The 12956-nt window shown below is 40.5% G+C and overlaps 1 protein-coding gene across 2 annotated transcripts in view; it reads left to right on the top strand.

Annotated features, from left to right (window-relative positions):
- GLRB (glycine receptor beta) overlaps positions 1–12956 on the top strand; it is a 241980-nt gene that overhangs the window by 152808 nt on the left and 76216 nt on the right. For both annotated transcript variants that reach the window (XM_075860311.1, XM_075860310.1), the window contains exon 3: positions 6685–6791. In XM_075860311.1, coding sequence (XP_075716426.1) covers positions 6685–6791 — 107 coding nt within the window. The remainder of the gene's footprint in view (positions 1–6684; positions 6792–12956) is intronic.

The raw sequence follows: 12956 nt of genomic DNA, 5'->3' as shown, positions 1-12956 counted from the left end.
TTTTCAAAAAAAATCTAGGCTTAGCTAATTTTTTCTCATTTCCAGAAGGACTGAAGGAGAAAAAGCACCACAAAATTTGTAAAGCAATTTCTCCCGAGTAAAACAATACCCCACATGTGGTAATAAACGGCTGTTTGGACACACGGCAGGGCTTAGAAGGGAAAGAGCACTATTTGGCTTTTTGAGATCACATTTAGCAGGAATGATTTGCGGAGGCCAGGTCACATTTGCAAAGCCCCTGAGGGGACAAAACAATGAAAACGCCCAAAAAGGGACTCCATTTAGGAAACTACATCTCTTGAGGAATTCATCTAGGGGTGTAGTGAGCATTTTGACCCCACAGATGTTTCATAGAATTTATTAGAATTAGGCAGTGAAAATAAAAACAGTCCTTTTTCTTCAATAAGACGTAGCTTTAGCGCAAATTTTTTTCATTTTCTCAACAAATAAAGGAAAAAAAGAACCCAACATTTGTAAAGCAATTTCTCCCAAGTACGGCAATACCCCATATGTGGTCATAAACTGCTGTTTGGGCAAACGGCAGGGCTCAGAAGGGAAGGACCGCCATTTGGAGTGCAGATGTTGCTGGATTGGTTTCTGGGCGCCTGTGGGCCCAAAACAGTGGAAACCCCCCAGAAGTGACCCCATTTTGGAAACTACACCCCTCAATGCATTTACCAAGGGGTGTAGTAAGCATTTTAACCCTGCAGGTGTTTTGTAGAAATTAGTGTTCACTCGATGTTGCAGAGTAAAAATGGGATTTTTTTCCATAGATATGCCAATATGTGGTGCCCGGCTTGTGCCACCATAACAAGACAGCTCTCTAATTATTATGCGGTGTTTCCCGGTTTTAGAAACACCCTACATGTGGCCCTAATCTTTTGTCTGGACATATGACAGGGCTCAGAAGTGAAGAGTACCATGCGGAGTGGAGGCCTAATTTGGCGATTTACAAAGTATTGGTTCACAACTTCAGAGGCTCAGATGTGAAATAATAAAAATAAACCCCTGATAAGTGACCCCCACTATGGAAACTGCACCCCTCAAGGCATTTATTAAGGGGTGTAGTGAGCATTTTCACCCCACAGGTCTTTTCCATAAATGAATGCGCTGCGGATGGTGCAAATTAAAAATTTATATTTTTCCCTAGATATGCCATTCAGTGGCAAATATGTCATGCCCAGCTTATGACGCTGGAGACACACACCCCAAAAATTGTTAAAAGGGTTCTCCCGGGTATGACGATGCCATATATGTTGAAGGAAACTGCTGTTAGGGGACGCTGTAGGGTTCAGAGCCGAGGGAGCACCATTTGGCTTTTGGAGAGCGGATTTTGCTTGGTACTATATTTGTTTGAGTATTGCTGGTGTTTTATAATGTGGGGGTACATGTAAGCGGGGCGGAGTATATAAGGTGCATAGTCAGGTGGTATATAAAAAAAATAAAATAATCCATAGATGTGTGTTACGCTGTTACGTGTTACGAGCTGTAGTTATTATTGGTACCATTTTGGGGTACATGTGACTTTTTGATCACCTTTTATCCTATTTTTGGGATGCCAGTTAAACAAAAAAACGCAATTCTGGCACAGCTTTTTTCGTTTTTTTTTATACAGCGTTCACCATGCATTATAAATTACATGTTAACTTTATTCTGTGGGTCAGTACGATTCTGGCGATACCTAATTTATAGCACTTTTTTATGTTTTACAACTTTTTGCACAATAAAATTACTATTGTAAAAAGAATGTATTTTTTCTGTCGCGAAGTTGTGAGAACCATAACTTTTTAAATTTTGTCGACGGAGGTGTATGAGGGCTTGTTTTTTGCGGGACGAGCTATAGTTTTTATAGGTACAATTTTTCGATACGTGCGACTTTTTGATCACTTTTTATTCTAATATTTGTAGGGCAAAGTGACCAAAAAACAGAAACTCTGGTAAAGTTTTTTACGTTTTTTTTTTTACGCTGTTCACCGCGTGCAATAAATAATATTATATTTTGATACCTCAGGTCGTTACGGTCGTGGCGATACCAAATACATATGGTTTATTATTATTTTTCAATAATAAAGGACTTGATAAGAGTAAAAGGGGGATTGTGTTTTATTTGATTACTTGAAACTTTTATTGTTTTCAAACTTTTATTTTTTGCACTTTTTTTTACACTTTTTTATACTTTTTTTTACACTTTTCTTCAGGTCCCACTAGGGGACTTGAAGGTCCAATGGTCAGATTTATTTTTTTTCTAATACATTGCACTACCTATGTAGTGCAATGTATTAGATCTGTCAGTCATTCACTGACAGCAAGCCGATTAGGCTTCGCCTCCCGGCGGGGCCTAAGTCGGCTTCCGTAATGGCAGAGCAGGAGACCATTGTGTCTCCTGTTGCCATAACAGCAGTCGCCAGTCCCGATTGCCTCTCAGGGCTGGCGATCTGCTATTAACTGCTACGATGCAGCAATCGCTTTCGATTGCTGCATCGAAGGGGTTAATGGCAGGGATCGGAGCTAGCTCCGGTTCCTGCCGTTACAGGTGGATGTCAGCTGTACAGTACAGCTGACTTCCACCGCTGATGACGCCGGATCAGCTCCTGACCCGGCGCCATCTTGCCGGCAGCTAAGGAAGCCGATCAGGCTCCGCCGCCGGGCGGATCTTGACCGGCTTCGGTGCTAGGCAGACCGGGAGGCCAGTATTAGGCCTCCGGTTGCCATTGCAGCCACCGGAACCCCGGCAATTTCATTGCTGGGGCTCCGATGAGCTGCAAACACCTTAAGTGCAGCGATCGCGTTTGAGCGCTGCACTTAAGGGGTTAATGGCGGGGATCGAAGCTAATTTCGGTCCCCGCCGTTACAGTCGGATGTCAGCTGTAAGATACAGCTGAGATCCGACGATGATGGCACCGACTCAGCTTCTGAGCCGGTGCCAAACATTTGACGTAAATGTACGGCATTTTGCGGGAAGTCAATGCTTTCCATGACGTACATTGACGTCAAATGTCGGGAAGGGGTTAATAGATGGGCCTTTTCCTCATCCTCCTCCACCATTATACCAAGATTATTTTTGAGAGGGCCAACACTTTCAGTTTTCAGGTTCTTATTTATGTATTTGAAAAATATTTTTGGGTTATTTCTACTTTCTTTGGCAACGAGACTCTCGGTTTCAATCTTTGCTGCCTTTATTTGTCTTTTACCCAACTAATTTTTTTCTTTATAATTATTTAATGCCTCGTCACTACCATCTTGCTTTAGTAATTTGAACACTTTCTTTTTATAATTTAATGCCCCCTTAGGCCCTGTTCACGCAGAGTTTTTTTTACATGTTTTTTGACGCGGAAACCTGTTGATTTCAATAGGAGGCAGAATTCCAGATGGAATTTAGAGGCAGAATTTTCAGCCTGCAAAAAACTCCATGTGAACATACCTCTATGCCTGGAAGAATCAGCTCTGGTTTTTTTTTTTAAGTGGTTTTGCACCACACGCGTTTATTGACGCGTTTTTTGCCTATTTCTTCAACAGACAAAGGGAAATAGCGCAAGCGTTTTTGACGAAAAACGCATTAAAAAAATGCGCCAAAATTTTTTTTATTTCCATCTCCCATTGATTTCAATGGTGTTTTTGAGGCGGAAAACGCCTCAAGATAGGGCATGCCGCTTATTTTTCCTCGCGGGAAAAAAATGCCTCCACCGCCCATTATAATCAATAGGAGGCAATTTCGGCCGTTTTTTGCCACGGTTTACACAGTTTAAGATAGCCTAGTTGCTAGAGATACACTGCCTGATAGCTCCAGTCTATACAATGGGGTTGTCAGGCAACGCATCCCTAGAAACTAGCCTCACCGAGGTTACGCTTTTCTGCTCTAGTTTGAGTTGGCTTTGATTTTAGAGCAGGGGGCTTTGCAGTATGCTATATATGTACTATATGGACTAAAGTATAAGGACACCTACACATTACACTTACAGGTGCTTTTATGACTTCCCATTCTAAATCCACAGGTATTAATATGGCGTTAGTCCCAGTCTACAGCTAAAACAGCTTCCACTCTTCTGGGGAGGCTTTCTACAAGACTTTGGAGTGAGTAAGTGGCAATTTTTGCCTATTCATCCAGAAGAGCATTTGTGAGGTCAGACACTGGACGGGAGGGCCCTGGCTCGCAATCTCTGTTCTAGTTCATCCTAAAGTTGTTCCATAAGGTTGAGGTCGGGGCTCTGTGCACTTTAGTCAAGTTCTTCCACACCAAACTCACCCAACCATTCCTTTATTGACATTGCTTTGCGCACTGGGGCACAGTCATTCTGGAACAGAAAAGGGCCTTCCCCAAACTGTTCCCACAAAGTAGAAAGATACAATTGTCCAAAATGTCTTGTATGCTGAGGCATTAAGATTTCCCTTCACTCGAACTAAGAGGCCTAGGCCAAACCCTGAAAATCAACCCATAGCATTATCCCTTCTCCACCAAACTTTGCAGCGGGCACAATGCAGTCAGGCAGGTAACGTTCTCCTGGCATTCGCCGTCAGACCGTCCAGTGGCGGAATGCTTTATACCACTCCATCCAACGCTTGGTGATGTAAGACTTGCATGCAGCTGCTCGGCCATGGAAATCCATGCGATGAAGCTCCCGGCGCACCGTTTTTGTGCTGATGTCAATAACAGAAGGTTTGGAATTCTGCAGTTATTGAGTCGGCAGAGCATTAGCGACTTTTATGCACTATGCACCTCAGCTCTTGGCGACCCCGCTCTGTAATTTTAAGTGGTCCACCACTTTGTGGCTGAGTTGCTGTGGTTCCTAAACGCTTTCACTTTGCATTAATACCACTTACCGTTGATCGTGGAACATCTAGGAGGGAAGAATTTTTACAAACTGACTTGTTGCAATGGTGGTATCCTATTACAGTACCACGCTGGAATTCAAGTGTATCCAAATAGGTATCGTGTGCACCAGGATAGGTCGGGGTTTACTAACTTGGGGGTGGATTCCATCAAGATCCACCATAACAGCACGCAGCACTCAAGCTATGACACACAACATCAAAAATGCCCTTTAAACCCAATGGACCCAGTGTTTGTGTGCCAGCCCCATCTGTTACCCCTATGACTACATAGGTTATTAAATAATGTAATACATTGTGAATATAAACATACAACAGGCAGAAAATACATGGAGAAGCAGAGTATGGTGAGACATCAATAGTTGTAGCAGTAGGATGCTGAAGGAAGAGTACTGGACTCCGATCATAAATCCATCTCTGTGATCAGTCAGCACCACGGCTGTCCCTGTAAAGAGAGCACAACAGGAGAACGTAGTAATGCTGCTATGGCAACAGCTAGCACCAATTAGAGTAAAGGGGGAGCGCTGTGTTAGCAATGATAGCAGTGTCCCTGGGATGTGACTATGTGGGAGGGAGAGCCGCTGTGGTTAACTCTATCAGAGAAGGGTAAAGTAACACGGTAGCGTAAATACTCTGGAAATTCCAACCAAATTTCCATGCGGAAATTCCGTAGTATTTACAGTAGGATCAAAATGGATGAGATTAATACAAATCTCATCCACACACTGCGGAAAAAACAAGCAGAAAAGCCATTTGCGCAACAAATTCCATTTGATAATGGTGTCCCTTAGGAGAACTGATCTTTTTAATGTTGGTTTGGAGAGTGGCAAATTTGGACTGTACTAATGCCATGAGATCCCGTGGGTAAGCTAGTTGCTTCTCCACGATGGTTATTCGAGTGGTGTGTCATCCCGTGTCCCCAATCCAACAGATGTCTACTCAGGCAAGCCAGATTAGATCACCGGAAATTGGGAAAATTTCCTCTTTTTTTCTCATCATAAGCTTTTCTGGGTTTCTTCCCTGTCTAGATAAATTTTGTAAAAGTTGAATTAATAGTATTTATATCAGTATGTTCAACAAGTAAGGGAGGTCTGTGAGGGATAAAGCAGCTTTGAGAAACAAGACCTCTTCACTAAACCACTCCTTCCCAGGACTGAATAAGGCAAACCATGCCATCTCAGTAAGTCGGCTTGGGTGTGAGAGATCAAATCGACCGTCCTTTGAAACGACTCGCTAAATCATTGCACTGCTCGTGTTCACACTAGCATAATGGTTTTAGCATTTATAGGATCCATGACTGATATGACCGATCCGTTGTAATCTGTTGTGATCCATTAGGATCAGTTTTACATATCCATCATGTTGGGATCCATTTTTTGTAACATCCACTTACTTATAATGGGTGCGTCAGGTATCGGTTAACAGAAACCCATAGCAACCTCAGATGTCCGCTTTCATTTTTCCTGAGCAGTTGAAGAAATGAAAGGTGAACACTGATTGGCTGCTACTGTATGTGTTTTTTCTATGGACCGTGCAGTACCACTATGATGATGTTTAGTGCATTGTGTAGAGCCTCTTCCAATACCATCGGATGTGTCCTGTGTTGGCCACTACGGTATGTCAGGATATACCGGACTTCCTCTGCTTTTCATTATATAAAATGCTTTAAATGGTAACTTTTCTTTAAAAGATGTGTTTAATGTTTCCAGGACAACTATTATGACTCTTGGAAGCCAAATGTCCAGCTAAAAACGTAACTGTTCATTTTATAATGGTAGTGACGTACATATTAATTATCTTAAACATTGTGTATATGTATACACTTTACATAATATGTGATTTTTTCTTTCTTTACAGTCAGCAGTCTGCAGAAGATCTTGCAAGAGTTCCTGTGAACTCCACTAGCAACATATTAAACAGACTGTTGGTCAGCTATGACCCAAGAATAAGACCAAACTTTAAAGGTTAGTTGCATACTATAACATGTGTGTGTTTGAGATACGGAATTTAGATGGTGCGCCCTTTGGTGACAGGGAATGATGTGAGTGATGACCATCTCTAGATAAAATCAACGGGAAATAATATATCATTTTACGCATATGTTCACCATTAAACACCAAGGGTGAAATAAAAATTCAAATGTCTGCAAAAAAAGCATATCAATTTTGTCCGTGAATCACTGCAGCTATGTTATTTACTACTTTGTTTATTAAGAAAATCAACCAGTAAATTTTATAGCCAATAGCGGTCATCACTTTATTATGGAATTGCCTATCATTATGCAAACTAGAGAAACACTGCATCTGATATTTTTACAGTTGCTGTTCCATAGTTTTGAAACATATTTTAACCTTTACTTTAAATATGCAAATATATGTAAAATATAATTAGGCAATCTCTAAGGCCTCATACACCCGAATGTATTTTTGCGTCGGTAATTCACCCGAAAATCAGACCCGTTCATTGCTGGTTTCCACGGTCCGTGCACTGTTCGGGAACCTGGACCACAAAAAGATAGGACATATCTTATTACAGGCCGCATTTGCGGTTCAGGCTCATTGAAATCAATGTGTGCATGGTCCGTGATTTGCTGGCGGCCCGCGGATGACACTCTGCGGCCATCTGTGCCGCAATCACGGGTCGTGAACACAGCTACGGTCGTGTGCATGAGGCCTTAGATACTATTTTGTTGTGTAAACAAAATGTAACACTTTATACAATATATGGATGTCATGTACATTATGCTGCCCTCGCCCTCAATGAGGGAAGGTTAAATGTAGTGACGAACATGCTGATTTCAGTGGTCGGTCACTTATGTGCTAATGTGAACCTTTCTATGAGATCTTACATTCAGAGACCAGAAAGCACCGCCTAGCCTTGCCCACTCTGCTAGCTCCACCCACTTTTGATGATTGACAGATATCTCTGTAATACTGGGCATAGGGAGACGTCTGTCAGTCAGCGAGGAGTGGACAAAGCTAGCGATAGCTCATGAATACACTTTACTCATTTCTGGCAGCGCTGCCTGGGCTCTGAATGTAAGTTCTCATAAAAGGATTTACATTAGCATATAATTGACAAAGCGCTGAACTCTGTGTGTCGGTCACGCCCCCTTGCCATTTCGGGTGAAAACACTGATCTTCAAAGCTGTAGAGAGAGAGCGTGCACTTTCTCTGCTCGCTCTTGCTGTGGCACTGTGCATATCTGATTGGACAGTGTCACAGCCATAGTAACACGCCCCCTTGTCAGTACACGCCCCGTTGACTGTTCAGGGGGTTATTTAAATATCGGGCGCCAAATATAACGGCACCGATATCTAAATAACGGAGGGAGGTAGAAAAAAAATGGAAAGTGACCCAGGGTTTGTGCAGCTTTCCCCATTACATGCTGCACTCAGCTGCACATGTATGGGGAGGGGAAAGGTTCTCTTTAACTTAACCCGCACGAGGAATGGAGCCGTTTTTCCTAGCGCAGCCAATAGGATTATGGCTAAGGGGTTTTAAACCCGCCTGTGCAGCGTGGCTTTTGGTATTTCAAAGGCAACGGTAGAATTCCTAACAGTGTTACCATACACCAAGCCCTTATTTTGTGGCCTGCACTTATTACAGGGTTTAGTTATTGAATGTGATTTTTATGAATTTCTGGGTTATTCTGTTTGATATAAATAACTTGATCGGGATTACTGAGCAATAAGATATATTATTACTGTTGTAAGGGGAACCTGTTGCTAGGTTTGGGGCCACTAAGCCACCAGCATTGTAATATGCAGGCGAAGTTTAGCGTTCCAAACTGTCCGTTTCAGCATTAGGTGGTAAAATGATTTATAAATAAACTCCAGTGAAGTGAGGTCTACTGTCCTTGTCTTTATCTGCGCTATTCACATGTGCCCGATGCTGCTGAACTCATGTCCTGAACTGATCTCAGGTAATGTATAAGTTCTTTTACCACCAAATACCCAAATGGCCGGTTTTGACAAGGGCATGTTTGGAACGCCAAACCCCAGCTTCATAACAACATGCTGGTGGTTTAGTAGCCCCAAACCTCGTGACAGGTTCCCGTTAATGTTTTTCATGTATACTGATGTAAGTGTTGTATTACCTAGCATTTCCACATGAAATTTGAAGAAGAAAAACTACAAAATTTTTCAGTTAATACATCTTTATAATCTACAGTAAAATAAATTTCATTAAATATCTTGTACTAATCCGGAATTACAGCCTGCATAATAGCTACCCCTATGTTAAAGGGGTTGTCCAGGATTAATGCAAATATGGCTCCTTTCTTCCAAAAATAAGCCACACCACCCAAGGGTTGAGCTGCAATACCAGAAACAACCCATGGACAGGTGTGGCGCTGTTTTTGCAAGAAAGCAGCCACGTTCTAATCGCGGACAACCCCTTTTATAAAGTTGACTATAAAGCACATCCGTGTACATAGATTGAGAGATCTAATATCGATCTCTTATTATCTATCTCATTATCTATCTCATTATCTATCTTATCTATCTATCTATCTATCTATCTATCTATCTCATTATCTATCTATCTCATTATCTATCTATCTCATTATCTATCTATCTCATTATCTATCTATCTCATTATCTATCTATCTCATTATCTATCTATCTCATTATCTATCTATCTCATTATCTATCTATCTCATTATCTATCTATCTCATTATCTATCTATCTCATTATCTATCTATCTATCTATCTATCTATCTATCTATCTATCTATCTATCTATCTATCTCATTATCTATCTATCTCATTATCTATCTATCTCATTATCTATCTATCTCATTATCTATCTATCTCATTATCTATCTATCTCATTATCTATCTATCTCATTATCTATCTATCTCATTATCTATCTATCTCATTATCTATCTATCTCATTATCTATCTATCTCATTATCTATCTATCTCATTATCTATCTATCTCATTATCTATCTATCTCATTATCTATCTATCTCATTATCTATCTATCTCATTATCTATCTATCTCATTATCTATCTATCTATCTATCTATCTATCTATCTATCTATCTATCTATCTATCTATCTATCTATCTATCTATCTATCTATCTATCTATCTCATTATCTATCTATCTATCTATCTATCTATCTATCTATCTATCTCATTATCTATCTATCTATCTATCTATCTCATTATCTATCTATCTATCTCATTATCTATCTATCTATCTATCTATCTATCTATCTATCTATCTATCTATCTATCTATCTATCTATCTATCTATCTATCTATCTATCTATCTATCTATCTATCTATCTAATCTATCTTTTACAGAAATATAAAATGTCAGTGACCAGAAAGTTCAGGTTATATTTAATGCAGCTTCTAATACATTGGAAAGATTTAAGTGGCAGATGCTCTGTAGTAAATGGTTACTGACCCAATAAAAACAATCTGTGATGCCTGTACTTTCCAGTGTAGCATTCCAAGTATGAGAAATCTTGCTGCAGGTGGGCAGTTGTTCTATCATTGTGCCCATGTACCCTTGCGTGTAGTTAATGATGTACAGGTGAAAAACATTATTGCCAAAGCTTTTCATTTGCCTCAAGCATTTGTTTACATTAATTTCACATTTCTTTTTTATTTCTTTTTTGCATTCTTTAAGAAATATCTAGATTAAAATCACCTTGCAACGATCTAGAAAATAATTGGAAGAGTAAAAGCTGACTGATGCCAACTGATGGCATTTACCACAGCACAAGTCTTTGGGGTTATACTGTACCTCTGTATGCCTCTAATTTCACATGGAGACATACAGAAAAAAAAATCTGTCGGATTCATAAAAAATCCTACAGAAAACAAATTGTGCCATGTTCCATAGGATGCTGTATTATAGAGATATTCTCATAACTTTGCTTCTAGGGGGAAATAGCTCCGTGATATGGTGCATACGGGTCAGCAGTACGGAGCCGTAGGGACTCCATGTGCTACCTTACAGGCTCCATGTGCTACCTTACAGGCTCCATGTGCTACCTTACAGGCTCCATGTGCTACCTTACAGGCTCCATGTGCTACCTTACAGGCTCCATGTGCTACCTTACAGGCTCCATGTGCTACCTTACAGGCTCCATGTGCTACCTTACAGGCTCCATGTGCTACCTTACAGGCTCCATGTGCTACCTTACAGGCTCCATGTGCTACCTTACAGGCTCCATGTGCTACCTTACAGGCTCCATGTGCTACCTTACAGGCTCCATGTGCTACCTTACAGGCTCCATGTGCTACCTTACAGGCTCCATGTGCTACCTTACAGGCTCCATGTGCGTGGCTCTGCCGTGTGCATGAAGCCTTAATCCTATCCTTTGGATGATTGATAAATGTTATTCGTGGGCAGGACCTCTTTAAACTTTTAAAGAGGTATTCCTACATAAGACATTGATGGCACATCCGCAGTATATGCAATAAATGGCTCATAGCTTTTGAAACTGCACCTATCTGGGCAAAAGGGATCCCTCACCCCCACCTGGGAAGGTGGCATTCAGGCAGGGCCTCGCTGTGCTATGCTGTTTCCGTAACTCCCATAGAAGTTGAAGTAGTAGTGACTGCCAAGTTCCGTAAACTGCTATTTCTATAACTCCGATTCACTTCTATGCTGTTTCCGTAAGAATGCCACCTCACCGCTAAGTCTCCACCTGGACCGCCCCAGGACCCCACCCAAGTGAATGGGATGACCCAAAGAACCCCTTTAAGTACTGTGCGGTTAAAGGGTTTGTCTCATTAGGGAAACCTCTGCCCATATTCCATATATTAGGACATATGGACATCATAGATCGGGACCCTCCTCTATTACCAGGGAGAAGATATGCTGCAACGACAAATGCTCACTCTGGCAGCCCTTTCATGCATTAAAATGGGAAGAGACGCACATGACGAGAACGTACTTCTACCATTTTATAAATCCCCAATCAGATCACACATAAAAAATATTGGGTACAGTTTCTGGTACCAGCGCACAAGAAAGACGTAGTAGAGTAGGTTTATAGTGCTTGAGTGGATTCAAAGGCGGGCAACTAAAGTAATAAAATTTGTGGACTACAGTACCCCAAAAGATCATCAAAATTAGGGTTATTTAGTTTAGAGAAAAAAATGTTGAGGGATAAACTGTATAAATATATTAAAGGTCAATACGGAGATATCTGCCATGATCTATTTATACCTATGACTGTAACTATAACAAGCGGGCATCCTCTACGTCTAGAGTAAAGAAGGTTTCTACACAAAGCTAGAAGGGTGTCGTTGCTGTAAGAGCAGTGACCGTATGGAACTCTCCACCAGTGGAAGTAGTTATAGTGAATTCCCTGAAAGAGTTCAAAAGGGGCCTGAGTGCCTTTCTTGAGTGTAATAATATTATAGGTTCTAGATTACTGGAGATGGGTAATTGATTCAGGGATTAATTTGGCTTTAACATAGACAGAGACAGTCATTTTGCGAAAAACTCTGTAATTACCATAGTGTGTGAATAGGATTTTGTCTAAACCTATTCTCTTTAACCCTTTCATGCCCCTGTGTCCAGGTCAAATTTTCCATTTTTGATAATATGACAACTATTTTTACTTTGTTTTTTTTTACAAAACTTATGAGGCTTTAATTTTCTAGATTAGTTTAATTAACTCAGTGTTTTTAAGTTTTCTGATCAGACAAATCACTAAAAATGAAAGCAAAATTTTTTTGGGGTACTTTCTTTAAAGGCTCACTTCACAGAGCCGAAACGTCGCCCGAGGGCCATTAAAGCTATTTTTTCACCTTGACATTGGAGTGATGCCTATCATTGGATGTTTATTATATATATATATATATATATATATATATGTATAAATATAACGTATTTTTCGGACTATAAGACGCACCTGACCATAAGACGCACCCAGGTTTTAGACAAAAGAAAATAGGATAAAAATAATTTGTTAAAAAATAATTTATTCTGTTTCACCACATTCTGAGAGCCATACATTTTTTTTATATTTTTTTTCATCGTCTGAGCGGTGTGAGGGCTTATTTTTTGCGGTACGAGCTGTAGTTTTATTGGCACCATTTTTTGGTACATACTATTTTTTTGATCACTTTTTTTCTTTATTTCATATTTTAAGC

This window comes from Rhinoderma darwinii, chromosome 1 (genome assembly GCF_050947455.1).
Source record: "Rhinoderma darwinii isolate aRhiDar2 chromosome 1, aRhiDar2.hap1, whole genome shotgun sequence".
Classification (NCBI taxonomy): Eukaryota; Metazoa; Chordata; class Amphibia; order Anura; family Rhinodermatidae; genus Rhinoderma; species Rhinoderma darwinii.
The sequence above is the reverse complement of the archived record's forward strand: the minus strand, read 5'-3'. Positions and strand labels throughout refer to the sequence as shown.